We start from the raw sequence: 16,912 nt of genomic DNA on the forward strand, positions 1-16,912 counted from the left end.
GTCCTTAAATTATTCAAAATTATAGATTCGTATAATAGTTCTAATATTAAAACATTTAATTATGTCAAAATGAATACTTAAAATAAAACAATGCATCAAAAATTTTCCAATCTTAAAATACTTTCCAGTTTAAAGTTAAAATTCCATTATAATACCAATTAATGATTACATAATGCTATTTGAATTTAAATATCAGCCTTTAAATATTTTCCAATATCAAAATATTATTAAGACTTTTTTAGAATTCCATTAAAATACCAATTAATGATTACATGATTCTAATTGAATTTGAATTCAATATTATACTATAATAATATGTTAATTATGTCAAAATTATTGCTTAAAATAAAACCCCATGTTCCTTAATTTATGCTTAATTATGCGTATAATAGTTGTAAGTTTAAAACCTTTTAATTATGTAAATTTGAATGCTTAAAATCAAACTCCCGTTACAAGTTTTTAATTCTCAAAATACTTTTCAGGTTAATGTTATTTGAATAATTTAAGCTAATATTAAAATATTTTAATTATGTCAAAAATATTGCTTAAAATAAAACTACCTAATCCTTAATTTATACATAATTATGCATATAATAGTTGTAAAATGAAAATTTGAATCTTTTAATTATGGAAAAATTAATTATAAATATAAAACCCGTATTAAAACTTTTCCATCCTCAAAATAGTTTCCATCTTTTTATTAAAATTTTATTTAAATACCAATTAATCGTTATATAATATTGTTAGAATTTTAGTGCAAGATTATATAAAGTATTTTAATTATGTCAAAATTTTGGCTTAAAATAAAACCATTTAGTCCTTAATTTGTGCATATAATAATGGTAAGAAGATTAAAACATTTTAATTATGTCAAAATGAATGTTTAAAATAAACACAAATATTTTTAACTGATCCTTAGTTTATGCATAATCTAACTATACTATTAAAACAAAATGATTTTTACACATAGCATCATTATAGAGTGTTCACATTGGATTTCACATACGCAATTCCCTTAAATACATTTCTCACCTAATTAACATTTATTAAAATGTATAACAATTCATTAAATGCATAATATCATCTATCCATTGCTTTTCATTTAATTACCATTCTAAAATTATATTATCTTATTCATATAAATTTAGAAAGATTAATCTTTGACCTTTTACAACTCTATATAAAATTCTTCAATAACTTTATTTTATAGTCATTTAATTCAATAACAAAAATTCGACTTTATAAATCAATACCATGGCTAAATCTTGGGAAATTATCAAATGCTGAAAATCATGGACAAATCTTTTAATTTTTTTATATACATGTATTTCAATTTTAATACTTTAAGTTATAATTTATATATATATATATGTGTGTGTGTGTGTGTGACATTTGAATGGGGAAAATCGGTTTCTAAAATTCCATATTAAATGTGTATAAATCTAAAAATGTAAAGTAAGATAATATTCGAAAGTATAATAATGTTTTAAATTGCGCTGACATTGGTAATTTAATTGGACTTTGACCAACAACAATATAAGATTGATTATCTTACTATAGATAATTTAATGTCTTACAAAAATAATCAACTAAATTTCATTTCTGGATTATATAATAATCAATTGAATTACTTAAATTATGAAAAATAAATAAATACATGAATACTAACAGAAATATATATCAATATTAAACAAAAATAAAATGCATCTTATCAAACAATCTTCAATCCATAAAATTAGCTATATCAAGTTGGGGACAATAACCTGAAATGATAAAATTAAATATTAATATTAATATCACATAATAAATAAATAAATTACAAATTATGGAAGATTTGAATCATGTGAAAAAATATAAAATTGATGTTATAATTTAAAACCGGAAAATTTGTATCGTGTTACCGGAAAAACGAAATAGTGAAGATCTCCTTGAATCTTTGATTTTGATATATAACCTAAAGAGATTATAAGAAAAAATCTTATAATTATTAATATAAATACAAACAAAAGCGAAAAACAAAATTTATATATGAGATGATTTAGTAAGTTTTTGAATTCTTATAATAATTAGAATAATTAATATCATAATTACATTAATAGGTTAATTATGATGTTTGACCAGATTTTAAAAATAATTACATTAATAGCTTAATTATTATGTTTGATCAGATTTTAAAAATAATTATATTAATAGGTTAATTATGATATTTGACCAGATTTTAAAAATTAGTTATGCATGGTATACAGTAAGTAATTGGTTGAATTTGAAATGTGATAAGATAATAATTACTTTATGTGGTTAATTAACCTATATCATAATACTTGTATTTTGATATGTAAAATTAAACCTACATCAGTGTGTTTGATAATCAATATTGATTTCTATCCTTGATACAAACTAAATGTGATATAAAGTAATTATGTATATTTTTTATTAATAATACGTTTACTAAATTTTGAAATACTAAATGTGATAAGTTAAGTATGTTTTTTATTAATAATACATTTACAAAATATTAATAATAGCTAAACTAAACTTCAAAAATATTAAATACATTAATGGAAACAAGTTTTTATTAAGTTAATAAGTAAGGTTTAGATGTCAATCAACAAAGCATTATTATGTGAAAAATGTAATAAACATATCTCTAATTGATAAATAAGTAATAGAACTAATAGTCAAATGAATTAAAAAAAATATAATTCAACAATGGTTTGAGGTACATCGTTGAGGTACAATATCATAGAAATAAGTCAAAAGAATAAAACAAAAATTGTAATTCAACAACTAACATCATTCACATCACATGTTACCATTACCAATGTAAAAAGTATATAACTTGAAATGATTAACATTCTCATACAAATCTTAAATGAACTATATAGTTGATATCCAAATCAGTAACAAAAACTATAGTCAACTATATACATATAACATAAACAAATGACATGCATGATAAACATTAAAAACCAAGGACATAACATTATATTAAAATCTTAAACACAAAATAAAGAGTACCAAACCACATTGTCAACACAAAATACCAATTACCAAAACTAAAGTCATTAAAAGTGAAACATAAATAAAATTAAAGAGAATTGCAAAATAGTCTTGAGAAATCCACGAATCACTAAATGTTGGGCATGACAAGGGTAACCACTTCATCACCATTGGTATTTTTTTAGCTTCTTCACCACTCTTTGATTTGGTTGACGACATGCCCGTCTCGGCCTCAACATCATAAGCTTCATCCAACTTTCGTTTGAGCTTTAAATCAATGACAGGAGAAGAATCAACCTTTTCATCAAATGAGGAAACACGGTCATGAATAGGAGTGATATGATCAGACGAAGGCTAATCGTTTTTGCTAAAGAGGGTCTGATGGTGTAAGAATTACCCTAGCAAAGTTACGTATTTATACGAAATGAATTATGGGAGACTCAATTATAGAAGGAATGTATACAGGTAATTGATTAGAAACTAAAATTTAGAAAATTTCAAAAATTTTTAAAAAAATTTATAGTAAGAACGAAAATGAGGGAAATCGTAATTAATGGATTAATTTTGAATTTACTAAAATGCAATGTTACTAAATTGGATTAGTATAAATTAGATTAGTATAAATGTAATATTGTTTAATCTAAATGTTGACTATATTTAAACATCAATTATAACACCATATATTATGTAATGTAATTCATATAAGGTGTGAAAATAAAAGTTACTAATTTTGTTCTTATTTATTAACATTAACAGAATTTGAATACAATTGAACACTAATTACAAATCCAATATAATCAATTAGAATATTTTAAATCACCAATTATTTAAATCAGTCAATAGGTAAAATCACCAATCTCTATATTATTTGATTTGATTATTTGTTACGTATATTTGTTATGATCAACCATCATTAAGTTTTACTATATTTACTATAATCAATTATTGTATATTATTTGATTTAAATCCAATATAATCAATTAGAATATTTTAAATCACCAATCTCTATATTAAATCTGTAATCTCTTCTATTGATGAAATATCAAGTAATTATCTAAATTATATATTATATATTAAATCCGTAATCTCTTTTTTTTTTGAACGACAAATTAGGATCACTCACGGACCACTAGAGTATCATCGTGTCACCAGCAGAACCACGCGATCATATCCATCTCCACTAGGCAATAATGCCTAACCACCAATTTATGAGGAAACCCAATAAATCTTGGGAAAACCCCCTCGTGGGATTCGAACCCAGGACCTTATGGTCCCTAAGCCTTATCCCACCACCAAGATGCCACTAAGCTATAAAGCCATGGACATCCGTAATCTCTTATATATTAAATCCATATATTATATATTATCTATTATATAAAAAACATTAAACCCGATGTGAAGAAAAAAAGGTTGTGAGTGAAATCAACCAAAAATAATAAAATAAAATTAGTTATAAAACATAATTATAGTTAGAATTATTAAGTTCAAACATAATTATAAAATATTTACAATTCAAAATTAAACATTAAATGAAAGATGAAAGAAAATACTTTAATAGCATTGATGAATCTTATTTAAATATATTATTGATTTATTTTATTAAGATGAAAAATAGAGAAGCCATTGATATACATGGAAAGTATAGTCATCAACCAATAGGAAGGAGGAAAATGAACTTAATGCCTATTGCTTTAATAGTATAGTTAGATATATATTTTCAAAACAGCCCCCTCAAGTTTCAATGAATGTTTAAAACGAGTTTAAAGGTTTCTAATGCTTATAACAACTTTACAAAACTCAGTTTGAACCCTTTATGTTTTTCTTAACGCATTATAATATGACAAACATCGATTATTGATGATCGAAGTATATAATAATATTATATAATAATTAAATAAGGAAACAAAACGTTGAGTCGGGTTTGTATAATAAAAGTTTACAACATGGATACAAAGAGATCCGAAAATCGACGAATGTCACAAATTAGAATTTTGAAATCTTTATTTCACAACTAGAATTCTCTAGTTTGAACCCCAAATTTCTATGGAGGGCGTAACCCTGGTTCTCAGGTCCTTGAACAAACTTTCTCTCCTGATGTCACTTGACATGACATGACGTAGACCGGATTAAACACTTATGTGGCTCGAACTCGAACTGATGACCTCCTGCAGAAATCATGTTCTTAACTTCATTGTCAGTTAGAATTTTGATCAGTAAAATTATACTCAATATTAATATGAAATTAATTAATTACATATATATATATTTGTAGAATTTAGCATTATGATTGGCATTGCATATCACTATTCAACTTTGTTAGGGTTTTATTGTCTAATGTACAAGTTGTCAGTTTTTCATGTTTATTTATCATCTTTACTATTATACATGTCCTTATTTTTAACCAGATGCTTGTAAAATTTACCAACTTTAACTTTATCGGCGTGATTTCTCAAATTCTGATATTTGTCATTTTGCCTCACTTAACCTATTAGTCATTGTCTTATTGTCTCCCATGTCTAGATCCAACTCGCATTTAATTTTGCCTTACCCAAAGTGAATCTTTTTTTTGTGGGGGGGGGGGGGGGGGGTTGACACCATGAACGTAAAAACTGATTTATTTTGTAATAACTAACTTTTTCATACGCAATTTTAATATATTAGATCATCAATGTGTTTGTGAACCCAAACACAAGTGGTGGTTGTATGTAGGAATTACTTCGAAATTAAAACATGCTTTGAAGCAAATGCGAGGTGTGAGAAAATAGAAATGTGTCACCTATTCTCAAGCACAAGTTAATCCAAAGGATCAAGGACGTAGTCATCGAACAGCTCGTAATGATGTCGAATAATTGTCTAGATCTAACTCGAATTTTGGATTCTTATTGTTTAGCATTTGACCCGAGTCATCCGACTTTGGCGTATTCGACGTGTTTCTTTTAGGAGAAAGAAAAACCATGAATGTAAAAATTGTTATGTTTTGTAATAACAACGTTTTTGTACACAATATTAATATAATATATTAGTCGTCAATGTGTCCTCAATCCAAATGCAGATGGTGAGTGTATAGAGGCATTGCTTTTAAATCAAAAACATGTTTTTAAACAAATACGAGGAAGGGGGAAAATAAAAATCTAGACGACCTATTTTTAAGCACAAGTTGATCCAAATGATCGAAGACGTAGTCATTAACAACTCGTAATGATGTCATATAATTGTTAGCATTTGCAAATTTTTTTACTACAATTACCTAAAATCTTACGACTTTGTGTGTCTTTATTACTTAATAACATCCAAAATATAATAATGTAGATCGGAAATAGAAAGAGCCATGTCATAAAGCCTAAGGTCTCATGACAAGCTCAAGATTAATTTGTGATTTTTAGATGTGAATAAAAAGATAGGAAGACTTCATAAAAAGACTAGGAAGATTGTATGTGTATACACTACAAATAATATAAAACGTCAAAAGTAATTTAATTATATTATTTTTCTTAAAATTAACTGAAACATCAATCTCATAATACTCAAAATTAGTGAAATTTTAACAATACGTGCAAGGCATCGATACTTGACACACTTTGTTTCGTTGTAAAAAAAGACAGTAAGACTGGCATTATAAAACTGTAACATCTGGCCCCTCGTACCACCAATATTGTCCGCTCTGCCCACGAAGAGCTCACGGATTTGTTTTTGGTTGCACAGATGAAGACTTCCTAGGAGGTCACCCATCCTAGTACTACTTCCACCTAAGCACGCTTAACCGTGGAGTTTTCATGTGCTCCACAGCCAACTAAACCCAAAACAGGTTGGTGATTGAAGAGGCAGGACATTTACTTATGAACCAAGGATCTCTCTTGTCCACGGTCGATGTGGGATTTGCCTAAGAGTGGGGCGATGTTGTGTTTGCCAAGAATGTTACAAAAACTTAATTTGTTGATGTAAAAATTTTAAGATTTTTTCTAATACCAAGGAAAATGTAAAATAGATAGTAAAAGTAAATAATAAAAAGAAAGAGAAAAAAACTTATTTCCAAAATTAGATTTTGTTGTATTTTCATTGTGCTTTTCAAAAACACATTAGTAAATACAAAGCTAATGGTCGTTGTGAATGTGACATAAACAAAAAATAATAAATTGTAATCTAAGTTTTTTTGGGACGAATAGTTTTTAATAAGAATATAAAAGGTTGACGATTATAAACAAAACACATTATATATCCTCCCAAACAACCAACCACAAAGAAACAAGCTAGCCTAGCCACGTAAACAAAACTCATGACTTAACCAAAGCTTAACATATTCGAACAAAACTCGTGACTTAATTTTGTTACTCGTTTGTAATTTACTAAAAAAAGTAAACAAGAATACTAAAACTGTCGTTATCGTTGTTGCACGAACCATATACTAATTAATGCCTAACCTATATCCAAGATGCATCTATTTGTCACTCTTACTTATCACGATCACCAAACAAGCTATCACAACAAACGAGGGTGATCAATAACTTTGATGTCCATAAGGCGTCATGCGGCGCAAATTGGTGTTGAAATACCATAATGGGTTTCTATAACGGGATAAATTGATTTTATAAGGAAACACGACATGGATGTTTAATATTGTGTTTAATAGTCGAGAGTCAGAGAAAACACACATTATCATTCAAGTACTTATTCTAAGTTGATGTGTACATTCTTAAGTTTATATTTATTTATTTTAATTATAAAGTTGCAAAGTGAAGGTTGGTTTTGGTGAGGAATAGAAACATACAATTTTAGGTTTAGAGTTGGTGGATCCAAGCCTGGATTTAGGTTTATAGGACACAGGAGATTCAACGGTTGCAACTTGACATAAGAGTGTAAGATTGTCAAGCTCATTGAAGATGAAGATTGGGGGCTGTTGGGCGGAGACGAATGAAGGACGTGTGAAATGATTAAGGTAATAATCGCGAGAGAGCAAAAGAAGACGTCAATGTACAAATCCATGGAGACGATGATGGAATCATGACAGTTAAGTTTTGAGAGATACTTTGGGTTTGTGTTTTCATTGAGTTTTGGATGTTTAGCATGATGGTTCAAAAAATGTTGTAATGTGCCAAGAGGAGAGTGGTATGATGCATGACTAAACACTGGTAGCATCAGTTTTACAATTGGTGCACGAAATGAGGGGGCATCGAACAATTTGCAAAGCTCCGAAGAGGTGGTCGGAAAAAGAAAGTTGAAGGTTTTGGTCATGTTTTATATTATTTTTTTTGTCATTTTTATTTACCGAGTAAATTACACAAATGGTCTTTAAGGTTTGTAAAATAATGTCGTTTTTATAAATTTAAACTTAAATTTGACTGAAATTAATGTTAAACCTATATATATATATAATACATTTAGCAATTATATATCCAAAACATGTTACATTTTAAAATTTGATCCAATGACATTCATTTTCATAAACACAAAAAGTTTTATATAAAAAACCTTTACATTCAAAAAACTTAAGATATTAAAATAAATAATAACAATCATAATACTAGTTAAAGATGAAAAAGAGCTATATGAGCTAGCCAAGTTGATTTTAACAATAAGTATAACAACTAAGCTTCTTTTATAGGGGTGGCAACCTTGACCCAAACCATTTCAGATGGGTCAATTTGGGTTGTTTTAAAATTCAAATGGGTAGAATTGGGTCATATGTTTTAATTAAATGGGTCACTTGAAATTCCACATTCTTATTTTTGGGTCAAAATGGGTTGACAAATTTAACTACATGGGTCGATGTGGGTTAGTGTATTAAGGAAAAGTGACATGTTCGGGTTAAAATGGGTTTTAGATTGGAACGATATCGGTTTAGGTTTCGGCTCGGATCAGCTTTCGTGCCGACACGAGTTTTAGCACTGGACGGGTTGGGTTTCGGTTTCTTTCGAGTTTTCGCACTAGACGGGTCGATTAAGGTTTTTGATTCGTTTTCGTCGACATTTCGGTTTCGGTTAATTTGTCGAGTTTTTTTTTTTTTTTTGATGAATGAGGTTAACGGTGAAAATATTTTGGTTTTTTACTTTTTTCGTTATTTGTTTATATTTTGAGTTATGATTTTTTATTTGTTTTTTTTTGAATTTTTTTTGAGGGATTTTGATCTTAATAGAAATCATCAAAAAATATTCAAAACAATTAATAAAAAAATCATAACTCAAAAAATAAAACAAAAATAAAAAATGTAAAAAAACTAAAACGTTTCGTCCGTTGTCCTCGTTCAAAAAAAAATCGACAAATTAACCGAAACTGAAATGTCGACAACAACGAAACAAAAACATGCTGAAACAAGCTGTTAAGTGATGAAAGGAACTGAAAAATCGCTAAAGCAAGCTGTTAAGTGCTGAAACAAGCTGAAAAATCGCTTAAACGAGCTGTTACGTGCTGAAATGAGCTGAAAAATCGCTTAAACAGGCTGTTACGTGCTGAAATGAGCTGAAAAATCGCTTAAACAGGCTGTTACGTGCTGAAATGAACTGAAAAATCGCTTAAACAAGCTGTTACATGCTGAAAGGAACTGAAAAATTGCTTAAACAAGCTGTTACGTGCTGAAACGAACTGAAAAATTGCTTAAACGAGCTGTTACGTGCTGAAACGAACTGAAAAATCGCATAAACGAGCTGTTACGCGATGAAACGAACTGAAAAATCGCTTAAACGAGCTGTTACGTGATGAAACGAACTGAAAAATCGCTTCAACGAGCTGTTACGCGCTGAAACGAACTGAAAAATAACTTAAACGAGCTGTTACGCGCTGAAAAGAACTGAAAAATCACTTAAACGAGCTGTTACGCGATGAAACGAACTAAAAAATCGCTTAAACGAGCTGTTACGCGCTGAAAAGAACTGAAAAATCGCTTAAACCTGCTGTTACGCGACGAAACGAACTAAAAAATCGCTAAAACGAGCTGTTACGCGCTGAAACGAACTGAAAAATCGCTTAAACGAGCTGTTACGCGATGAAAGGAACTGAAAAATCGCTTAAACGAGCTGTTACGCGCTGAAACGAACTGAAAAATCGCTTAAACGAGCTGTTAAACGCTGAAACGAACTTTAAAATCGCTTAAACGTGCTGTTACTTGCTGAAACGAACTGGAAAATCGCTTAAACGAGCTGTTACGCGCTGAAACGAACTGAAAAATCGCTTAAACGAGCTGTTACGCGCTGAAACGAACTGAAAAATCGCTTAAACGAGTTGTTACGCGCGGAAACGAACTGAAAAATCACTTAAACGAGCTGTTACACGCTGAAACGAACTTTAAAATCGCTTAAACGAGGTGTTACGCACTGAAACGAACTGAAAAATCGCTTAAACGAGCTGTTATGCGCTGAAACGAACTGAAAAATCGCTTAAACCAGCTGTTACGCGATGAAACGAACTGAAAAATCGCTTAAACAAGCTGTTAAGCGCTGAAACAAGCTGAAAAATCGCTTAAACGAGCTGTTACGTGCTGAAACAAACTGAAAAATCGCTTAAACGAGCTATTATGCGCTGAAACGAACTGAAAAATCGCTTAAACGAGCTGTTACGCGATGAAACGAACTGAAAAATCGCTTAAACGAGCTGTTACGCGTTGAAACGAACTGAAAAATCGCTTAAACGAGCTGTTATGCGCTGAAACGAACTGAAAAATCGCTTAAACGAGGTGCTACGCGCTGAAACGAACTGAAAAATCGCTTAAACGAGGTGTTACGCGCTGAAACGAACTGAAAAATCGCTTAAGCGAGCTGTTACGCGCTGAAACGAACTGAAAAATCGCTTAAGCGAGCTGTTATGTGCTGAAACGAACTGAAAAATCGCTTAAACGAGCTGTTACGCGCTGAAACGAACTGAAAAATCGCTTAAACGCGTTTTGACCCGTTCCAACCTTGACCCGTTATAGCCCGAACCTGTTGACCCTAACCCGTTCCGACCCGAACCAAAACAACCCTTTTTTTAAGTGACCCGTTTCGACCCTAACCCGTTTCAACCCTAACCCGTTCCGACCCATGACCCGTTTTAACCCAACCCAACCCATTTGCCACCTCTATTCTTTTAGGATATCGTCAGTTCGAATCCAAGTCATACAAAGTTATATTTTGCCCGCGTTACATCAGAGTATTTCGACTCTTGTGGTGGCGTAACTGGTGTCAAGTGACATTAAGGGAGAAGGTTCCTTTAAAAACGTAGGCAGGACCCGAGAACCAAGTGCTATGCCATTTAAAAGAAACTCTCTGAGATTACGAATCGGGGTCGGCTACAAACCAACTTACGACGCCATCTAAACCGGGTCCGGGCACAACTGAACCACCCGGTGATTATCGCCAATTGAAAAAAAGAAGTTGAGAGAGAAAAAGGAAGAGGCGTACACGCTTTTTCAAATACAAATACAAATCAAATCCCTGATTTCAAACAAAACAAAACCCTAATTCCACAAACCCATCAATTTAACCCAAATTCTTACATGAATGAATCTCATACAATGACAAACCACGACCTGGTCAACTCACCCTCAAGCTCGCGGTCCATAACCGCCACAATCAACGGCTCACACCAGTTCGGCATCCAAGGCTACTCCTTAGCCAAAGGCATGGGCATCGGAAAACACATCGCCGGTGACAATTTCACCGTCGGAGGCTACCAATGGGCGATATACTTCTATCCGGACGGGAAGAACCCCGAGGATAACTCGACCTATGTGTCCGTTTTCATCGCGCTGGCCAGCGAGGGCACGGATGTGCGGGCGCTGTTTGAGCTGACTTTGGTGGATCAGAGCGGGAAGGGGAAGCATAAGGTGCATAGCCATTTTGATCGCTCGTTGGAGAGCGGGCCGTACACGTTGAAGTATCGAGGCAGTATGTGGTACGGTTTGCTATTTGGATTTGAATTCTTTATGCAACACTTGAATTCTAGTTAATTAATTAAGTGGTTAGATATATGCCCTTAGGCCTGCCTAGAACAATAATGTGATTAGCTATCAGATCCTTTTCGTACTAATAACAAGCATTGAATTGCTTTTGGTATCTCAAGTGTCATGGGCATTTATATAAGGGTTAAGGAAATATTTACTTGGTTGCGTTTGCAAGCACATAATTCAGGAAATTGGTATCCCATAATGTAGTTTGTATTCATGCTATTATATCTTATTGTTTTAAGAGTTTTTGTTTGGAGTTAGTATAACAAGTTGCCAATCTGTAGAGCTATCTGGTTTTTTGATCTAGTTATATTAGAGATTGTATGATAAAAACTATCCTTGATTGATTATCTAATTGTGCTTATTAGCTCTATCTTTGGGCTTCATGTTAGTAAAACACGCTAGACTTAAATTTTGCTTGAAAGGACCCATTCTGGTGCACAATATAAAAAAATTAGTCTTGATAATACATTTTCACTCACTTGTACATATTGAAGTACTGTAGGTTGGATTGAAGATTTTTAATCGCTACTTAACACAATAATAAGTCTTGTTACACATACACTTTTCACTTCCATATGCAAATATTGAAGTACTGTATTTTGTTAATCTTATAATACATATTTTAAGAAACTGTCATTCAGCTGTTCACATTACAACTTTTATTTAATGATCACTTTTTTGATTATCTATGGTTTTGTAAGCAAAACTTTGTTGTTATTTGTGTTGGAGCTTGATGGCTTTGTATCGGGTTTACTGGCACGTTTTACGTAATATCTTAGTGCAGGAGCTATCACATCAAATGTTATTTAGAAACACCTGTTGTCTCAAATGTTGATGCTTTCAATAAACTGTGTTATTGTCTTTCTAAACTGACTTGTTTTATTTTGGGTGCACATTTTCAGGGGATACAAGCGTTTCTTTAGGCGAGCATTGCTAGAAAGTTCAGATTATCTAAAAGATGACTGTTTAAGAATTAACTGTACTGTTGGAGTGGTGGTTTCAGCAGTAGATTGTCCTAGGTTACACCACTCAATCCAAGTACCAGAGTCTGACCTCGGATCACATTTTGGTTTGTTGTTGGATAACATGGAAGGTTCAGATGTTTTCTTTAATGTGGCTGGAGAAAAGTTTCATGCCCATAAGCTGGTGCTGGCTGCTCGATCCCCTGTTTTTCGGTCCATGTTTTTTAAACAAGATGGAGAGAAGCATCATGAGGTTGATCTTACAGACATGGAACCTAAAGTTTTTAAGGTAACTTTATTATAGTAATCATTTATATTCCTGCCATAGATGAATGCACTTTGTGCATGTGCAAAATTTGATCCCTTTGCTTAAAAACGGGTTGGTTTTGGTTATGCTTTGTTATCTCTATTGGGCCAAATTGGGTTAAACTGAAAAAAAATATTAGTTTAAACTTTAAAGGGAAATGGGCCAAATGAGTTAAAAGTTGCCCAAAGGATATCTTGTATTCAAAATGTGGAAACTTTGACCCATTTGCTTAACATTGTGTTGATTGTGGTTTTGGTTTGTTTTCTTTTGTTGGTCAAAGTCATATAGGTTCAATTTAAAAATTAAATATGGTATAGGGAAATGAGTCAAATTTGTTAAAAGTTGCCTAAAGGGTATCTTGAATGCAAAATGTGGAATTTTTGACCCATTTGTTTAAAAGTGGGTTGATTTCGGTTATCTCTAGTGGGCCAAAAAGGGCTAATCAGTAAATAAACTAGATTAAAGGGAAATGAGTTGTAATTTTCCCAAATGGTATATAGAATGCAAGGGTGTAAACGAGCTGAGCCCTAGCTCGACTAGGCTCAAGCTTGGCTTGTTTAACTTGTGGCTTATGAGAGCTTGAGCTCGGCTCATTTTGAGCTTTATTTTTACAGCTTGAGCTTCGCTCATGAGTAGTTTTTCAAGCTCTGGCTCAGTTTGCTTATTATGTATTAATTAGTAATACAATTAGAAATATAATACTTGCATGTTAATTGTAACTTTTATGTATATGTTAATATATTTTATTTTGTTACTATTTCATAATTTTATATATAATAATAGTTAACATATTGTTTGTGAGAAGCATAGGAATAAATCTAGACCCTTGGATCTAGGATATATAAATAGTATGCTCATTCAGGCACATGACGGCACGAGAGAGCTTATATTCAATAAGTGTAGCTGGGGCTCGAGCTTGTTTAAGCTCAGATCGATTCGAGTTTCTAGGGTGCTATTCTTAAGTAGCTCACTAGTGGTCTGGCTGGCTCATTTACAACCCAAATTGTGATAATATAGTGTGTGTAAGCATGTACAATAGATTAATTGCTTATTAAAAGTCATTAAAAAAGGACTTATAGGGTTTTGGGTCATGGAAGCTGGTCTAACACTCTTACACCATTTCAGTGCGTATCAAAGTATAATCTTTTGATGTGAAACAGGCTATGCTACACTTCATATACAGAGACACACTTATGGAAGACGAGACAGTGACATCTAGTTCATTTTCTGAATCTGGCTCATTAATCTCCAAGTTGTTGGCTGCTGCTGATAAGTATGACTTGGTCAGACTTCGAAGGTTGTGTGAGTCTCACCTATGTAAAGATATAACTGTAAACTCTGTTGGTAGAGCTCTAGCACTGGCAGATCGTTACCATGCTACTGAATTGAAAGCTGTTTGCTTAAGATATGCTGCTGAAAACCTCGCAGGTATGTTATTATTATTATTATAATTATTAAGCCTGGATTATATTTCTCTTTATACTTTTGTTTATGCTGTCCATTTGTGTACTTGTTTTGTGCCATAAGAAATGATCATGAATTTTCTTATATGTGTTGGGTAAAGCTATATCACATTAGGGGTGTAAACAAGCCAAGCCCGATTTCAACTAGGCGTAAGAACAGCTTATTTAACTTACAAGAGCTCGAGATTGAGCTCGACTTGTTTCGGGCTTTATTTCTATAATCTATAGGCTCAAGTTCGGTTCAGTAGTTGATTTTAAGCTCGGACTCGGCTTGATTTCTTCATATTAAACCAAGGGAAAATGGACTAAAATACCCTTAGGTGCAATGCACATGACTGTACCTAACAAAAAAAGTTAACGTCTGTTACTGGGAAGGATGCATAGTGTGACAAAATGTGAACATAAAAGATGACTTCTGTTATTTTCTTAGTGTAAGGACGGAATCTGAAATGTGCTAATTGCTACATACTTAAGAATGAAAAGTGTTATTTACTCTTATATATATTTAATTATCCTTTATATATTTTTCACTATGTTAGAAAACAAAGAAATTATAAAATAGTTAGTGATTAAGATTTAAGAATTATAACATGATTTTTTGAGATAAGATATGATTGACATTTCGTATACGTTACTATATTTAAGGGGTGAAATAAGAAAGTGAGAAAAAGAACCATGGGCACACAGAATTGTGTAGATAAGTAATTTTATATATTATACTATAAGTCATCTACATTCGGGTTGTCAATTATAATTATGTATATTATATACTATAAGTCATGTTATTTTATCATATTATTACATATTATAATAATATTATATAAATATATATTTAGTATAAGAAATATAAACTTTATAAATAATAGGCCTGTGAGCTAGCTTAAGCTCGATAAGTGAAACCAAGGCTCAGGCACAGGCACGTTAATAAAAACAAGCTTATTTTTAGGCTTGAGCTCATTTAAGCTTGGCCCATATCAAGCTTTTCGTGAGCCGATCTCGAGTAGCTCACGAATGACTTGGCTTGTTTACATCCCTCACATCCAATATTTTATTTTAATGCAGTTTTTAACTCTAAATATATGCCTAATAAGAATGTAATTGTTTGCAGCGGTTATGAGATCAGAAGGGTTTGAATATCTGAAAGAGAATTGTCCTCAGTTGCAGTCTGAGCTTTTAAAGACGGTTGCAGGGTGTGAAGATGATAGTTACAGCAGTGGTGGCGGTGGAAAGTCAAGAAGTGTTTGCGGTCAACTTTCAGATGGTGGAGATACAAATGGCAGGAGGGTTAGGCAGAGGACTTGGAATCATGGAGATTATTGATTTTAAATATTAAAGATCAAGATTTCTGAATAGCTGACTGTTAACAGTTGCAACAGGTTCGTTGTTTTTGTACTTTCTGTAATAATAAAATGGATAAAAAAAAAAGTTTTCCATGACGTGTAAGAAAGAATGGTGGTTGGTAACTGTAGATTTGTATTTGGTCAATTTTACCAAAATCAGTGCTGTAAAGAGAGCTGAAAATTGCCTTTCTATTTTAATATGATGTTGACAGTATGAGGCTGTGTTGACTAGCTATCAATTTTGACTTTCCTTTTTCAGTTCTGAATATCTTTTTGTGGTGGTTGTGGTTTCATACATGTTATTCGAACTTTTTTGTGACTGAGGAAGTGAGGATGGTGATGGAATGTCATATTCAGAAACATTCTAGTCTTAATTTTGTCAGTACATGGAAATAGGAGATGGTAATAAAGAGGCCATGCTTGGGTTGATCCATCTAATTAAACTGATTGTGGTAATAAGGTGCAATCGCCCACCCTTTTAACCGGGTTGTGTTATGAGATGGATGCATAGCTTGTGGAAGTTTGCAGGTTGTTGCTTAGGTGACTACCATCACGGGGAGATGCATTGGGTTGTGCTGATTACTTTTAGTTTGGCTTTCGGGTGACTGTTAAAACATTTGGTTCCAGATTTTCGAACCAGAACATGAATCGAACAATTAAAATCCAGTTTCTTAAAATGGAACACTATAAATTGCAAAGCGGTTAAACAAAGTGATTTGCTTTGGTATTTTTCAGTCTGATCTTAAAAGGGTTAATGGGTAATGAACAACTATGCTTCTTATAAAACTAAACGATGATTCTTGGTTTAGTTTGATTTGGCTTTCTTAACTTGAGAACAACATTAGTTACACTCCTATTTTTTAACATATGAATGATGATGCATTCAATACATAACCCGTTTTAAATATAGAACAATATATTCATAT

The 16,912-nt window shown here is 31.8% G+C and overlaps 1 protein-coding gene across 1 annotated transcript; it reads left to right on the forward strand.

The window, feature by feature from the left end:
• Nucleotides 1-11,381: 11,381 nt before the first annotated feature.
• On the forward strand, nt 11,382-15,998 carry LOC143623971 (BTB/POZ and MATH domain-containing protein 4-like). Its single transcript, XM_077094745.1, has 4 exons — nt 11,382-11,859; nt 12,817-13,165; nt 14,344-14,611; nt 15,755-15,998. The coding sequence occupies exons 1-4, from the start codon at nt 11,462-11,464 to the stop codon at nt 15,964-15,966; spliced, it is 1,227 nt and encodes a 408-aa protein (XP_076950860.1). The 5' UTR covers nt 11,382-11,461; the 3' UTR covers nt 15,967-15,998.
• The last annotated feature ends 914 nt before the right edge of the window (nt 15,999-16,912 follow it).

Source organism: Bidens hawaiensis, unplaced genomic scaffold (genome assembly GCF_021521415.1).
Source record: "Bidens hawaiensis isolate Kalapana, Puna unplaced genomic scaffold, B.hawaiensis_p1.1 tig00003649_1, whole genome shotgun sequence".
NCBI lineage: Eukaryota > Viridiplantae > Streptophyta > Magnoliopsida > Asterales > Asteraceae > Bidens > Bidens hawaiensis.